Here is a 16,421-nt window from a genome sequence, read left to right on the forward strand (position 1 = left end):
GTGCCGCTCCACACATCTCTTCTTCCTTGGGTGAAATTCAGCCCTTGCTGTCTCGGTGTGACAGTCACTGTAGCTCTGGCAAAGTGTCTGCTGCACAGCGGAACCCCAGGTTGGAAGCAGAGCTGTCAGGAGTGTTTTGACTACGGGCTGCACAGCGGTACCTGTAGCAGTAAGACTGCAGAGAAAGAGGATAACAAGTGAACTTCAGAGCATTCACAGCTTGTGCTTCTGTAGGGAAGAGTTTGTTAGATTAATGCAGCAAACCATTTCAAATGACAGGTCAGTGAACTGATACAGATCAAAGTCACTGTGTTAGAAATAAGGGGATCCCACTATATACAGAGGCTGCAGCTGATACAAGAGGTAGTTTGAATGGCAAAGCATCTGATAACATGTCAACTAATAATAATCCTTCCCTGGGAAATGGATAAAACAACCATTCTACTTCTCTTCAGAGGAGAGCGCATCTCAGTGCCCTGATGTCTGTACCAGCATACTAAGGAATGACTGGAAATGGACAGGTAGTGGCGTGTGTCAAAAAACATCTCACTGAAAGACGCAACAAGAACGGGGTAACTGGAGGCAAACTCCTTCCCAGTATTTCTGTGGCTAACATTCTAGGGATATTTATAACCGAGATATAATCTGGACTGCTGACTATAAAACCATCTACATTTAAAATTAAGGCAGTGATTAAATGATTCAGTTGCATTCCAGATATTCCTAGTAGCTACCTTTGAGCTCTGTTCTCTTCCTGAATGGGCTGCAATCACCCAGCAGCCCCCTCACAGGAAATGAAAGGAGGAACCACTATTGCCCTTTTATTTCTTGAGGTGAGAAAGGAGCACAAGATTATTCACAGGACTTGTCCTCACACCCATCACACACAGCATTTGATCCCACTGGAGCGTGTCGGTAGGAAATACCTCTGTGCTTTCATTCCCAGTGTTGCTTGTCTTGTGCTTGTAGGATTTGATATTTCTGTGACGGACCAATTTAGATCAAAAATGTCATCTTAAAAGATTCAGAAAAGGACGGCTGCAGGGTGCTTTGTCCAAGCTATTTTAAGAAAGGCTGTTAGCCAGATGAATCTAAAAAGGACAAGGTCAGACATCTTTACAGACTGGTACAGACGCTGGTGTGTAACGTGTTTCGTATGTCTCCTGGCTGTACAGATTTGGCCATGTCTCAGGGCATGTTAATATATTTACACTCCTTGAAAAAAGAAAAACATACTCTTCGCAGTGCTGCAGATCCTCAACTGTCCGGCATTAGGAGCGGTGGTTTCCAAACTGCAGAACCAACCAGTTTAAGATGTTTGCTGCATTAAAAGTCAGACTGAGTGCCCAGAAACAGTTACCCATCGTGCCATTGAAGGACAGACACACTGGTAATTTCACTGGAGAAGTGCAGGGGTAGTGCAGACCGTGTTTATGTAGCAACTCCAGTATAATCCAAGTTCTGCCCCATTCTGCCATTACTTCAAAAGACCTAGCTCAGGGGTTTTGTTCCTGTCCTCCTACAGGCTCCTGGCCTCAGACAGGAAACCCCCCCCCACCTCCATTCAGGCTGGTTCAGCTGCAGACTTCTGGAATGGCTGAGTCAAAAAGCAAACGTGGTTTCCTCCTTCCTTTTTGAGGGGATGTGTGGGAGCAGAGGAGAACAGGGAGGGGAAGGTAGTTTTTCTCCTTTAAACCCAGATCCCTTCAGGAGTTCAGGTACAGCTACCAAACAGATCAATTCATACAATCACAAGGATGATGACAACTTGAAGCAGCTCTGTCATCAAGAGAACGCCACCACTGATGCTTATCTCCATGAGTTAACACTATCTCCATCTAAGGAGATTCACCCAGCAGTTCCTCACCAGCTCTTCTATATGGGTGCAGAGCCGGAGAGCAGCTTTTGTCCCCAACAAGCACGGTGCCCGCTGCTATCTCACACTGCAGAGGTCTACCCTAAACCTCAACAGGACACCCCAGGATTTACCAGCTGAACTATTTTGAACATAAAAGTAGCTGCTAAGCATACATGTAAGAAGGTGCAACTTCAGCCTTTGTCAGCTCTGAATGGGAAATGAGCAACAGCACAGAGCTTAGTGGGAACAGATTTTTAGACACCTAATAAAGAGCCCTTGTACTAATAGTATTCAGTGGGGGGTTCTGTCATGATACACAGCCTAGTTTTATCACCTAGGAAAAAAAAAAAAAAAAAAAGACTAGGGCAGACCAGAATCTTCACAACCCTTTAAAATGGGTCACATTATTCATCACTGAAGAATCTATTCCAGTGTTAATTTAATCAAAACTGCTAATTAACATCTGACATTGATTTCACCTAAGGAGGAAATCAGTGTAGAAAATGGGATCTCGCTGTAGAAAATTTAATCTAATTATGAGGAGGATTTGCCAGCTGCAGGCTTTGAAAGGGAAGAAGAGCAGGACAGCTTTAATGAAAAAGGAGATGCACAATGAGCATTTTTTCCAGCACTGTGTGAACAGAGTTTAAAACCTGAGTTATGTCAGGAATGGCTATTGCATTGTGGTGGTATCCAAACCTTTCAGAAACCATTTCAAGGGTGCTATTGACTAAGCTGGAACATTCATCTCCCTCCTGCAAACCTGATATCCTGAGTCATTCTCAAAAAGTCACATCCATACTTTCTATTCAAGTATCACTTAAGCACTATAATGAAACAGCATTAGAAGCATACATAAATCTCAACTTCCACATCTAAAAAAACCTCCATGCTGGGTAAAGCACCTTATTTAATTCCAAGCTAACAAAAAAGAAGTTCTCAGGAACATTAGGTATTGCTCTTCCTTAAATTGCATGGAACCCCTCAACAAGCTGTTGGGAAACTGTCAGAAGATCATTTTATTGTCAAGTCTTTCCAGAGAAAGGCTCAACATGAAAATACCACAGAGGCCTTTCCATATTACCTTATGGCACATATAGGATCCACCCTTCTTCACTCTGTCAGTCCCTGATGAGGGTCCTTTCTGTGGAGGAGAGGACACCAGTAAGTATCCAGGAAGAAACAATTGCTTAATAACAGGGTAAAGGTAAAAAGCTGTAACAATAGGGAGGAGCAGCCATCAATATTCAAGGTAAGCAAGTATCAGCTGTGTGTGAACCAGAAAGCTTGAAATAATGATGCTGTAAAGGGCTTGCAGACAGTGATTGTGCTCCCTCCCACTGCTGCACGTATTTCACATTTGAGTTGCTGCCCACTGGCCTGAGTGCCTTGTTTCTGTAAAGCACCTGGCAATATGCTGTAAAAAGCACAGTGGCAGCTGAGAGAGAGCACTGATCTGAACACAGGTAGGTTTTCTACTTTCAGACTTTGCCTAAAGAGAGATGAGGAAGTTTTCACTTTCACAAGGGCTCTTTTACCAGTGCAGGCTGGCCTGCACATGCAGTTCAATCCATGCTTCTCATCAGTTCCACTGCTATGAAACAAAGCCACAGACACCCCTGAGCCTCCAAAAGGAACATGGGGAACGTCCACTTTTTTAAATGCAGTTACATTACTTGGTGGCTCATTGCAATTAGGGGCTGCAATGCCCAGCGTCTGGTGCTTATTCTCCTCTGGGGTCCAAGCTCCAGTCTGAAACACCAGTTTTGCAGCACTGTGCTGCAAAACATTCTGTATCATCTCTCAGTCATTAGGAACTATATTTGTTATTACGTGGGATCATGACAGCTAAAAAGGTCTGCAGAAAGCACTGCAGTTATGAGCAACAATTCTGTAATTGCACATACATTTGCAGTGTAATATATGTGATTTGTTTGAAGTGCTTATGAAATTGGCCCTAGAATTGATTTAATAAGGTTATTTCACTTTTCTTTTTCAATTCTAACTCCAAAGTACAGCCTAATAGTTCAAGGAGATAGCTGGGCTTCCTTGATAACACACTGTTGCTAGCTTTGATGTATATTTATTACCCAGGTGAACAATTCTCGCACTTCATTCCTTTTAGGTGTGAAAGTCACCACTGTGCCTATCTAATGCTTACAAAATACTGCTGTACATGGTGTTTCACTGTTGATACCAAACATGCTTACGTGCTCGCTACACTCCACGTACATTGGGAAACTGCTTTTAGGAAGCAGCCACAAGAACATGTGTCTTCTGGAAGTGACAAACAAGATCAAGAAGATAAATAGTGTTTTATAAGTTAACTGGCAAGCCCAGCCTAGAATAGACGTGAGTGCTGCCATTAAGAATCCTCTCACAGTTTTAACAAACCCCATTTGTGTGTATTTCTATTTCTGTACATGTTACACTAGTGCACAACCAAAATGTTTTATCATGTACAAGCCTCCAATAAAGAAATTTTCACTTAAGGTACAAGCTGTAGTTACTTCACTGGTTGGTGGGGTGTATAAATCCAGTCTGTATTTCTAGACAGCCATGCTGTCCTCTTGTCCTGTGAGGTGCAGGGAGTTGGAGTCGATCTTTATGGGTCCCTTCTGACTTGAGATATTCTATAATTCAGTGTATCCTGGAAGTATCTGAAGGGTGCTGTGCTTTCTGCAGAAGAACAAAGCCTTGACCCATGTAAATGCAGCCACCAAAGAAAAGTTTCACTTCTGTATGTAGTATCTTCTGAATCCAGGAATAATTTATCTTTCGGAAGTAGGCTCCTCAAGAGGATCTTTCACAGGGGATGATGCCTCCCCAGCTTTTCTGTGTCCACCGATCTGACCTGCTTGGTTACACCTGCTCATCACACTGTCCCGCTCTGCACCAAGGGGTATACTTGTCTCCCACCCAGCTCCTGCATTACCAGAGGTGAAGTTCTAGAAGAGTCTACACAAGACACACATTTGTAACACTGAATATAGGTCATGGGGACTGTAAGACAGCCCTGAAAGTTGATGCTGGTACTACAGAAGCTACTGACAGTATCCACTAAGTTTGCTTTGCAAGGCTGCATATTGAAAGCTCACCATAGTGGAACTTCAGCAGCTTCACATTTATTTGGCCTGCTACTGCATTTAATAGCCTACAAATGCTCAGGGAAAACCACACCCAGAGGCAGTGTCCACTTGTTTCCAAGCCAGGATGCTCCTCCACAAGACAAGCTATTCCTTTTCTAAGGCCTCTGGAAATTGTCATCACAAAACTTGCATGTAGATGCAGAGATCCCCACTCTAAGATAAGCCACTAGCAAGCACAATCAGCTCTAACAGCCTGTTAATCTCATTTTAAGGGAAGCCAGCATAAAGCCAGCCAGAGAAAAACTGACCTAAAAAAAAGTTGCATGAGAACAAGACAGAACACAGAACAATGGAGCTGTTGATCAGGATTTCCCATTAAAACCCATACTGCAAATACTGAGCAGCAATCCTTGCTATTAGCTCCAAAGTAACTTTTCTAAATGAAGAGGAGCATGCTGATTTGGGATTAGGTTTATTGTCCAGCCATAAGACTATGTTTCAGCTATTATAAAAGGATATACTCAAGAAGCATGTCAACTAAAGACCATGGTAATTGCGTAAGCTCTTTTTATTAATTACAAATATTTTCTACCAGGCAAAAATTGAGCATCAAAGGTTATTTGGTAACAAAAACCAAGTTAAAGTGACACACACAGAGCCCCCAGGCTCTGAAGCAAGATTACAGCACTTAAACACTTTACAACCTGCAAAAATCTGATACAGTGTTCTCCAGTAATCTATTCTGTTACAAAACATTATCCTCTTTGATAGATAATTCTTTAAAATCTCTGAAGGCAAAGAGTTTATCATAAAACAACTGGCAAAGTTCTCTGAAAAGCAGAAATCACTAGACACTGGCTGCAGAAACCATCACTGCCTGTTTGACAACTGTCTATGAGCTACATTTTCTTGCAGTTGCTGTCTCCCTGTCTTGCTCTGCAGCTTACCAAAGGAAAAGATACAAGGAATTTGGGATAACCAGATTTCCCCACAGTTGGATCCAGCTACTTACATATGTACAAAATGAGCTGCACAAGTAACTATGCGAGAGACCAGCTAGACTGATACCCTTCTCAGCTCAAGACTGCACTCAATTTCAGGGAGCTTAGAAAAGAACCACAGCTCCTCAAAGCCAGGGCACAGTGAATTCAGTTCTTCTTAGTGTTAAAAATGCAGCTGACAAAAACTTTCTCATTTGAAGGCTATCATGGAGTTAAAATTAGAACCATAATGTTGAACATAGCAGGCAGGGATTATTATTTCATTCAATATCTATCTCAGCTTCTCCATAAAAGGCACCACATCCCCCAGCTCCCCAGCAAAGCCACATGAGCTGACCTGAAAGCAACCAAAACTAAGTGAATAAGACATTCTTATTCCACGCTCCTGAGCAGCCCCATCACCACTGACACTGCTTTGTACCTCTGTATCACAGCTGTGCCTACCTGAGGAGAATGTGGTGTTGGAATCCAGCATCGCATTTCCCCTCTAATGGTTGGCTTTCGCATCCTGTACACAACCCCTACTTAGTGCTGGGGACCAAAGACCTCAGAGTCCCTCAGATGATCTGCCAGCACCTCAGTACTTGCACTCCTTTACTTCAGAGCCCTGTACTACAGCTCCCAGTGAGTTCACAGCTCAGCCACTGTGGTAAAGCTCAGGACCAGCAACTGTCCTGCCCCTGTACTGCCTGACATCTTGGTTTTATATTCCCTTCTCCAACCCAGCTTTACTGGAGAAACATCATACACATCACATGCAGGAAGAAGCCACCTGGACTATTTCCTTAGCACATGAAGTTGAATGATTTTGTCCAGGTAGGTAGAAGGGTGCTGCAGCTCCTTGGTCTACTGTAGCATGGACCATCTCTTACCCAAAAGGAGGCCCCATTCCCAGGTCTGGACTGAGATAAAGGAAGAAGCAAAGTCCCTACAGACAAACTGGAATAGGAGATTTCTACTTCTTGAAAGGTGTTAAGATCTAGATGTCCCTTATCAACGACATCCTGCTTCTGATGCTGCACACAAGAGCTCCACACATGCCCTCCTGACCACAGTCCTCTTCTCTGGATGGTCTGTCTCCCACCTACATCACTTGCTTGAACTTCCCTTGTTTTACAAAGAAGGTTATCAATCCTTACACACAAAACTGGAAACTCATTCCTGTCTCAGTGCCTGCTGATTGAGGAGTACTGAAAAAAAAATCACAACCAACCCCCCAAAAATGACACTGCTTTGTCTTCCACGGGCTTCAGGTGTGGTATCCTGAAAAACCAAGGTCTCCCCTTCTCAACAGCTTTTCCAGGATAATGCATTCTTTTAAGATACTTGGTAAGAGTGTAGAAACATTATTAGCTTTGGTCAGACAATGTTACAGCTTAGTATTACATATTTCTAATAAAGAAGAGAAAGCCTGCAATGTTAGTATTTGCTCACGCTTCTATCTTCGTTATAGGTCAGGGAAACATGTTTTGATTGTGCTTACCCATAACAAATACTAATAAGAGCGTGGCAATTCAGGTCACATTTGATTAAAACAATGTTATTCCATCCAACAATACTGGTTTATGCTATTATCTGGAGAAGTGCACCATCTGGTACTGAAGCAGAAGGACATTTGCTGTCCTTACGCAAATAGCCAGGGCTGTCCCAGACTTTGATCCCAGGCTTAAAGAACAGAATTTCCCGTATATTTGCAAGCTGATTTTGTAACATAATGTTATAACAGACATATGATAGTCTGATTGCATAATTAAGAGTGCTTGTGCATTCAGTTACTAAAGCTTCTTATTAAAATACATCATAGAAGCTTTTATGGGTTTTTTTAAGTGAGAAAGAGTTGTATTTCTTTCATTACATCACACAAATGCTTTCTGAAGTTGCATCATTATTTTCTATGCACAGTCAGCTACACAACCACTCTGTTTTGAGCTAAGTCAGTTTTCAAACACAGAACTGCTGGTCATAAAAACCTCTGCACTGCATACAAAAACATCTGAGCCAGAAGTTACCATGATTAAAATGGCCCCATAAAGGGATTGTGGTTTGACTGATCTCACACACACTTGGCTACTGTCTGCTAAATGATCATTTACAAACAAAAACCACACACAAACCAAGCCAAACAACAACCAACCCTGGTGTTTCCCAGCCTTGCCCTTGTGTACCACAGAGCAGCTGTAAGACGTACTAAAGAAACATTCCTGTGAGCTTGTCTTAAACCATGGGTTTTTCTCCACTCGTGAGATAAATCAGCACAGAAGCACTTCCTCCTGACAGCAGCAGTGCTCTGGCTTCTCACCCATTGCCAGTGCTGGAGGAGCTGAAGTACCAGTTTGATGTTTTCTCAAGTGGATTTTATCATTCCCTCCAACCTGAGTCTGACCACATAAAACCCACTTCATCTACATGACTAAGACTTGCTGCAAGACTGTCTCTGTACTGCTACGTAGCCCCATTCAGTGCAACTCCAAGACATATCCAAGTGGAAGCAAAATAATTCTTGAGAGCAGCCGCTCCTTTATCTCCTAGCAGACACCCAAAATAAAGAATCTCTTCAGATAGGAGCCCCAGAACACACAATGTGTGCTGGAGAACAGCCATGGCAAGTACAGTCTGGCACCTTACATCTCAACACATGACAAAGTTCTGCTTAGAAAGCAGTCAGTGAACACAAAGTATAGACAAGAACTATGTTGAGAGGTGAGGGGAATAGAAAAGCAGGTCACAAGTGAGAGACACTATTCCTCTTGAAACGCAGAAAATTCAGAAGTTATATCCAAGTGTAAAAAGGTTTTCCACAGAGAGCTATTTTAAATTGGGCTTATTCTGGTTTCTGTTCTGGATTCCTGCTACGAGATTTCAACTGGACTAAGTCTATGTCACTGGCTTAGATGCTTCCCATTTTTTTCCTGGGAGAGTAACAAGCCCGTGATTTCACATAAAATCAAGGGGACCCTCGCCACGTTCCAGATGACAAGGAAGCTCATACACAAGTTGTTACTTAAAACCCCACCGAATACAATATTACTTGTGTTCACAAATAGTTGCTCAGTACAGTACAATAACCTCCACTGATCCTGTGTGCTCCTAACATGGGGAGACTTTCATTTGCTCAAGTCAAAATGAAGAGAGATATTTGCAGCTCACTACACAAATCTGAAGAGAAGCAGAATTCAATACACAAACCACTTGCTCCTTCTGTTTTGAACAAGCCATTGCTACTATACAAATACATGTCTGGATTGGAATAGCTGAAGAGAAACTTAGTTGTATAAGTGCCTAATTAAATTCTTAAGAAAGGTCTGTACAAGCAAGTCTTCAGTTCTGTTAATGCTCTGCTCTTAAACTTATGATGCCTTCCAATACCACTAACTTAGAAGTTCTGGCTGCATTTCTAAACCTCGCTATTGCAGATAGTATCCCATGTTCCTGATACTTCAGAGCTTGTAACTGCAAGGACACAGTACCAAGCTCTGCACTCCAGATACTTCTCGAGCTGCATAGAAATCTTTCACGTTTGTTTTTTTGGCTTCACCACTTATCTGGTGTGGAGACCTCATAGCAGCCTTCCAATATCTGAAGGGGGCCTACAAGGATGCTGGGGAGGGACTCTTCATTAGGGACTCTAGTGGCAGGACAAGGGGTAATGGCTTTAAACTTAAACAGGGGAAGTTTAGGTTAGATCTAAGGAAGAAGTTCTTCACAGTGAGGGTGGTGAGGCACTGGAATAGGTTGCCCAAGGAAGTTGTGAATGCTCCAACCCTGGAGGTGTTCAAGGCCAGGTTGGACAGAGCGTTGGGTGACATAGTTTAGTGTGTGGTGTCCCTGCTCATGGCAGGGGGGTTGGAACTAGATGATCTTAAGGTCCTTTCCAACCCTAACTATTCTATGATTCTATCTGCACAGGTCCTGGCAAAGAAGAGGAAAAACACTGTTCCGTTGTTAGAATGCAATTTAAATGTGATACCTTAAAAAGTAGCAAACAACTTACAAAGCACTTTCAGGTGTCTCGGTTTATTTTCGCTCTTGGTAATTATTTGTGAAAGCAAAACGATCAAATACAAGCTCCCATCCATTCCTTGTAACCAACCCACAGTGTGCCCCAAAACTCGCCAACACGGACGTTATGCTAAATACGCTTAAAAACTTTCACTAAGCTCTGACCCTCTAGAAGAATTCCTCGTCTTTTAGGCAGAAAGAACACATCCTATATATAGGTTACACCGACTTGTACTCTGGAGAGACTGAAGAGATTGGCTCTGATAGATGTGGTGCTAATCATTTTTAATGTCTCAGAAGATACTGCAGCCTGGCTATTTTGGGACACCTTTTCACACTATGAGATTCAGTTTCCTTATCCATTTAATCAGAAAAACCCTTTGGAATTCACTTTGAAGTGCTCTGCCTCAGACACTAGATTCTGACAATTAGTTTCCATCTGAAAAAAAACCCCAAAACCTAAAAGCATCGCTGTTAACACCTAATTTTTAAATACTTTCTGAAGTGTCTGCAAACTGTTTGTGTTTAAGTTAAAACCTAAGGAAACTCACAGCCACTTAAAAGAAAGCAAACTTCACACCATCACCTTAATTCAACACCCAAGCACTGCTGCATTGAAAACAGAAACACAGAAGTGTCTCATTCAAACAAGTCACTCTAAGGGAGGTGCACCACTGCAGTACTCTTTACTGTGAGAGTGGCGAGGCACCCGCACAGGCTGCCCCATCCCTGACATTGTTCAAAGGCCAGGTTGGACACAGGGGCTCGGAGCAACTAGTGGAAGGTGTCCCTGCCCATGGCAGGGGGTTGGAGCAGGATGAGTTTTAAGGTCCCTTCCAACCCAGACCATTTATTTTTTTCCCCCATCGAAGCATCATACCACATTAGCTGTGCTTCAGCAAGATGCACAATTCCATCTAGCTGGATTTTGTGCAACTTGGACAAGTTGGAAAGGGTGACACAGGCAGAGAAATCTATTTTCTTTCTAAACCAAAATAAGATGGAGTTCACTAGCACCCTTGGCAGGGCATGGATTAGCTGACAGCTACAGTTTGGATGAAGAATCCTGGAGGTTCTTCCTGTTATGAACACAATAACTTCCATGTAAATTAGTCATTTCATGCCTTTTGCCTACAAAAGCCAGTCATCTTGCATGAAAAAAAAAAAACCCAACCTTAAGACTTTGCCAGTGATGATGCAGAGCCTTTAAGATCTGTTTAAACAAGTAATGTACATTACCTTATGGTAACCCACGGACAACAAGCAGAAAAGCTAGAACATATCTAGATGCAACAGAACCCAGATCTGTGACCTTAGAAGTTCGCAGCATCAGAAGTGGTTTTATTCTCCAGACTTGGCCTAGTTACTCTTACAGAGCTGTGCATTTTCCCTACCCCGAGAGATCACTGTACAAACAAGCAGCCAGATCTGACTGAAGCAGCTGTCAAACAGCAAAACAGATGAACAAGAACAGGGGCAGCTGCAATATGGTACCAACAGCCAAAACAGTGTTCCCTTCCAGGGCCTCCAATGCTCTTTGTCTCTGCAGGGGTGTGGATGGGCACAGGCTCCTTCCCCTCGTCTCCAGCTATGCAGCACAGCAGTGCTTTGGCTCCAGGCACTGACGGGAAGCTTCAGGATCAAGGGGGGGTAAATCAGAAGCTGCCCTGGTACAAACCATGGTGACTACACAGTCTGGAATGGAGAGCTCAGCCTTGCCCACTCTCCTCTTCATACCCAACTCAGAAGGCTGCAACCAAACCAGTGCTCTACCCTGATGTGGGAAGTTTGCTAGTTTTATTGTTCTTCACCTCCACTTCAATTTACATTCTGGTAGCTACTCATGACTTCATCTTCAGAAATGTTGCTCTTAAACTGTCCTTGTTTCAACTCATAAGGTACAGAAAAAAAAATATCCTTAATTGCATATAAAAACTCCACCAGAATGGAAACAGAACTGCAAGTCAGCAGATGTTTCTCTCCTAATCAATCAGTATGCAAACAGGGAAAAAAAGCTGAAGAATTAGTTTGAATGCTGGGTGTAAGTTCTATCTAAATTTCAGCTGTGTATGTACGCAAGCAGTGAGTCAATGTTGGGAAAAGATAGGAGGGGTTACACATTCCCGAGACAATTCCTGCAATACAGCTTTCCATTATTGCAGAATCACAGAAACTGGCAGAGAATTCTGACTGCTCCGAAATACTCACATCCTATCTTTTGTGCAATGTATGAAAAAGGTACCAGATGGAGACAGAACACAGCCTGGTTCCAAAGGAAAAGGAGGTTCTTTAGCCATTGCTAGACCACTTAGACTGCCTAACACCACAAGTTAGAGAATAGCCCATCCTATTTTAAAATCAAGCAACAAAAAAGCTACCATCCCAAGCACTTCAGTTACTCTGGACAACACAGGTAGTGCACTGCCTGACACAGAGCTGAAGCCACTAGAAAGACCAGTGGTATCTTACTGGGACATGACCATCTTGAAACTGGCCAGTGTGATTGGTATGGGTTAGGAGGTCTCCAGATGCTCCATCAATAGAGGGAACTGCTGGTACAGATCTAAAGCAATCTAGACCCCAGGGAGAGTCTGACTTCTCTTGCTAGACACATCCTCTGGGAAGAACAGCAGAATGTCAACCTCTGCAACGTAAAAAACAGCAACAAAGGTTTAGCAAGTTCCTCAAGCTACTTCCAACTGCTGACTCCCCAGAAAGGCCTCCAGTTACGTGCCACACAGCAAAGAAAGGCTACACATATCATGAGACACCACAGCATGGGGATAAGCAAATCCTGCAGCAGAGAGCTCCTGCCCCGTGAGGTTTAACTGGCCTTCTCATTGCAGATAACTGTGCCTGAACAAAACAAGCTCTGTGAGAGCAGAGCAGTGCATTTCTCAGATTTACTCATGCTAGATAAATGAGAGAGAAGGAGATGTAATGCCAGAACTTGAATCTGCTGAGAGATACTGCATGAGAAACCCCACATACAAGGCTTACCCTGCAGGACCTCTTTCTCTGCCTGCCACAAAGAAAACCTAAGGTTAACCTCTCAAAGCCTGGTAAGCTACTTCTCCCCTAAACTTCAGCTTTATGACACGTTGAGTTTTAAAGGAGCTAGTAGAAGACATAAAGATAACACATGATGGTTTGTTAAGTGTCTCAGGGGGGAGAGTAATACAGCTTGTAGCGACTTAAAACAAAACACCTTCCTTTTTGGGGAGAAGTAATTCCACTACATTGGCAAATTCCTTATCTATGTAATCTGATGCCAGTTTGGAAGTACTCAACTGCTGACCAGTTCTGGATGCCTGTTCTGTCCAACAAAAAGTAAATAATATCACCCTACAATACTACAGTCCCCATGTTGGTGACTTGTGCTGTGATACTTCCTAACTCACCAGAACACAGCCCATCCTGCCGCAGACACAGCAGGGAGGAGCGAAGAGCAGTAGGTTTTCGAACAGCAACCAGGTCAGAGCAGCAAGAGGGAATTCTGTACTTCATGTGATGCCAGTAGAACACTTACAGGGTTGTGAACTTCATCCGTTGAATGATGGATAGCCCACCAGTCAGACGTCCATTCCCAGGCATTTCCTACAATGTTGTACAAGCCATATCCATTGGGAGGAAACGCAGTGACCTACATGAGACAGGGAACAGAGTGCCAGTTCTGTAACCACTCAACACGAAATACAGTTTTTAACCCTGACCACCAGTCTGTTGAAGGTGCATTTGTCTTTAATAGGAGCTTCCACCTTCATACCTCAAAAGCAGACACCAAATTAGTAGTGCTGAACTGTAACATTTTTACATAGTCTGTTTAAAGAAAAGAGAATGAAACAATGAATCATTATCACCCTCTGTGTTGTCAGCACCACACTTCCACTATGGCACACAGCATTTTCTCATCGCCTCTAAAGAGAGGCACTCTTTGACCAGCAGACACAGACCTGAACATAGCCTTACTGATCTCACCTCCATGCCCATGCTTACAACTTCCAGATTCCCCTTCCCATAAACAAAAAGCAAGGGTGGCTGTCAACTCATGCAGACGCAGACTACTGATGAAGATTTTGGACTTACTTTAACTACCATTTAGTACTTCATTCACATTCTTGATTGCCTTTACAATCCCACTCCATTGTTTGCCATACCAGGCAGACTCAACCTTCCAAAACAGGAAGTTTAATTTCCTTTAAACTATTGATGATTTTTTGTGCCTTGGGAACAACTACCCAAAAAATGAGAGTTCAAAGAATTGCCAGGCCAAAAGTGCAAGCAGAAAGTATTTGTTTCTGACAATAAACTGTCTGGAATGGGGGAAAAGAGGTCAGTTTGAGAGGAACTAAAAGTTAAAATGGAAGTAATCTTTACTTTTCAATTACTTTTTAAAAAGTGTCCCTTGGTAATACTCAAGCCTACAGTGAAATATACTAGTGAAAGAGCACAGTAATAGGAAACAGCCATAGTTCACAGTGTTGAACAGACCTTAATTTTAGGAAGACTAAGTTCATTTCCATATGATTAATTCACTGAAACACACTTACAGGAGCAGTTCCTTTGTATCCATCTTCTGCAGTGTTATTAGTTGGGAACGCTCCCTGCCAGATATTAGTATAATGTTGACCTTTTGGCTGAAGCTTGTTGCCCCATGGGAAAAGTCTATTAAAAGACATACAGCAGAACAGTTGTCACACACTCTTATTTCTTTAAATAAAATCAAAAGGGTTCTACAATGACAATTCAGACACAAAGGAGGAAAAGGCAGCACTGCCCTGTGAGGTATGCAGTCCAGGACACAGGAGGGAGAAGACATAAGCCTGTAATTCACCTTGTCTTCCTGTCTCCCCAAGCCCACGGTCAGGTAAAAAGGGGATCCTGTGGCCCTAGAGCTGCTGTGCAGTGATGCAGTGATTTACTTCTTAAGCTCTTTTGCAACTCATTTGGCCTTGGCACTAAGCTTCCTCACTATTCCTTTCATGTCCTGCAACAGTCCTGTGTCTTCGGCCTTCTGTCACATCTGCTCTCTTGGGCTCTCTGCATTCTCCTCCCATTATAGAGTTCAGATTACAAAATACCATTTAGGTATTCAGGGAACTCACTTACCAAAAGGAATCCATTTATATTTACCACAGATGTGCATACTATACAAGAAAAAGACGTTGAGGGTAATTAAAACCCACACAACTCTTCCTTATCTAGTAAATACCAGTTTTAAACATTTACTAGGGACACGTTTGTGACAGGTACCTATTTTCGAGGCCCCCTCGACAGCTGTATTCCCATTCAGCTTCAGTTGGTAACCGCTTCCCTGCCCATGTGCAGAATGCCACAGCATCATTCCAGGAAACATGAAGAACTGGATGATCCATTCTAGGGAGCAAAACAAATAGGACAAGATCATCAGCAGAACTAGGCAATCATCTCACAGCTATATAGCACAAACACCTTATGAAACTGGTTTAGAGATGGCCACAAAGGACTGTGAGCCAGTGAGGCTCACTGTCAGTCCAGTGAGGAAGTTCACGGTTCGGTTACAACTGGACAAGGTATTAGATTACTTTTACAGAAAAGCTATTTAAAGAAAGACATCAAGATGCTGGAAGGGAAATGCAGCCATCAGAGAAAAACAAGGAAGAGAAAGAGATTAACTTCGTTTGCTCTCATCCTGCTTTTACATAGAGCTCTCTACAGCTGACATTTGCAGCTTGTGCTTTCTCATGGTCTCACCTCAGAACCTGCTGCACCCAGAAGCCAGCAAAGAACTATCAATACACTGGCTTCTGTGGAAACCCAGGTGCTCAGAGGCTTGAAGGAAGACAGCACAAACCTGCATCTTGCTACTCCTTGCCAGGCCAGTTTAACAATGACTTAACAAGAAGCCAGGATTCTCAATAAGGAAATTTACATTGCAGTGTAATGGCAAATGCTCTTCACTTCCCTGTGCACTATTCTCTTTGCTGCAGGTCCTTTCTTTGCTGTCAGTTGTGGGGCTTTTGAGAGAGAGGTGAGATGAGAAAGAGTTCTTACTCTCAGCTACACCACCTTTAGCAGCACTCAACCCAGGAAACAGTGAACTGTGGAAATTTAACAAGAAAGTATCTTTCTTTGGGTGTTTCAGGCAGCGCAGGGGCTACACAAAAGCTCCCATCTTTCCTTGGGTTTGGATCCAGGATTGCCCTTACAATCCTGATCTCTTCTTCCAGAAAAAGACAAAAAATGCCAAGCCATTCTTGTCAGAAGGATCCAAGCCTCTAATAGACCAAGATACTTCAAAAGCTGAGGGTACGGGTCCAGAAGACAGGCATGGATGACTTCCCATTACCTTGTCTTTCCTGCTTTGTTTAACAAGCCAGCATATGCCTATTGGTCCTTTAGGCTACTTCCACATAGCAAGCTCACCAGCAGTTGTACCATGCTAGGTTTGCACCATACTTCTACAAGACCAGATTTATATGGCAGGTTTCCAGC

The 16,421-nt window shown here is 43.0% G+C and overlaps 1 protein-coding gene across 1 annotated transcript in view; it reads right to left on the minus strand.

Annotated features, from left to right (window-relative positions):
• Nucleotides 1–64: 64 nt before the first annotated feature.
• SUMF1 (sulfatase modifying factor 1) overlaps nucleotides 65–16,421 on the minus strand; it is a 31,893-nt gene continuing 15,536 nt past the window's right edge. Inside the window, exons 4-8 of the mRNA XM_010012377.1 lie at nucleotides 15,201–15,323; nucleotides 14,498–14,612; nucleotides 13,477–13,590; nucleotides 2,943–3,002; nucleotides 65–175 (exon numbers count right to left, since the gene is read on the minus strand). Of these exons, the coding sequence (XP_010010679.1) occupies nucleotides 65–175; nucleotides 2,943–3,002; nucleotides 13,477–13,590; nucleotides 14,498–14,612; nucleotides 15,201–15,323 (523 nt within the window). The remainder of the gene's footprint in view (nucleotides 176–2,942; nucleotides 3,003–13,476; nucleotides 13,591–14,497; nucleotides 14,613–15,200; nucleotides 15,324–16,421) is intronic.

This window comes from Nestor notabilis, unplaced genomic scaffold, assembly GCF_000696875.1.
Source record: "Nestor notabilis isolate BGI_N333 unplaced genomic scaffold, ASM69687v1 scaffold30623, whole genome shotgun sequence".
In the NCBI taxonomy this organism is placed as follows: Eukaryota; Metazoa; Chordata; class Aves; order Psittaciformes; family Psittacidae; genus Nestor; species Nestor notabilis.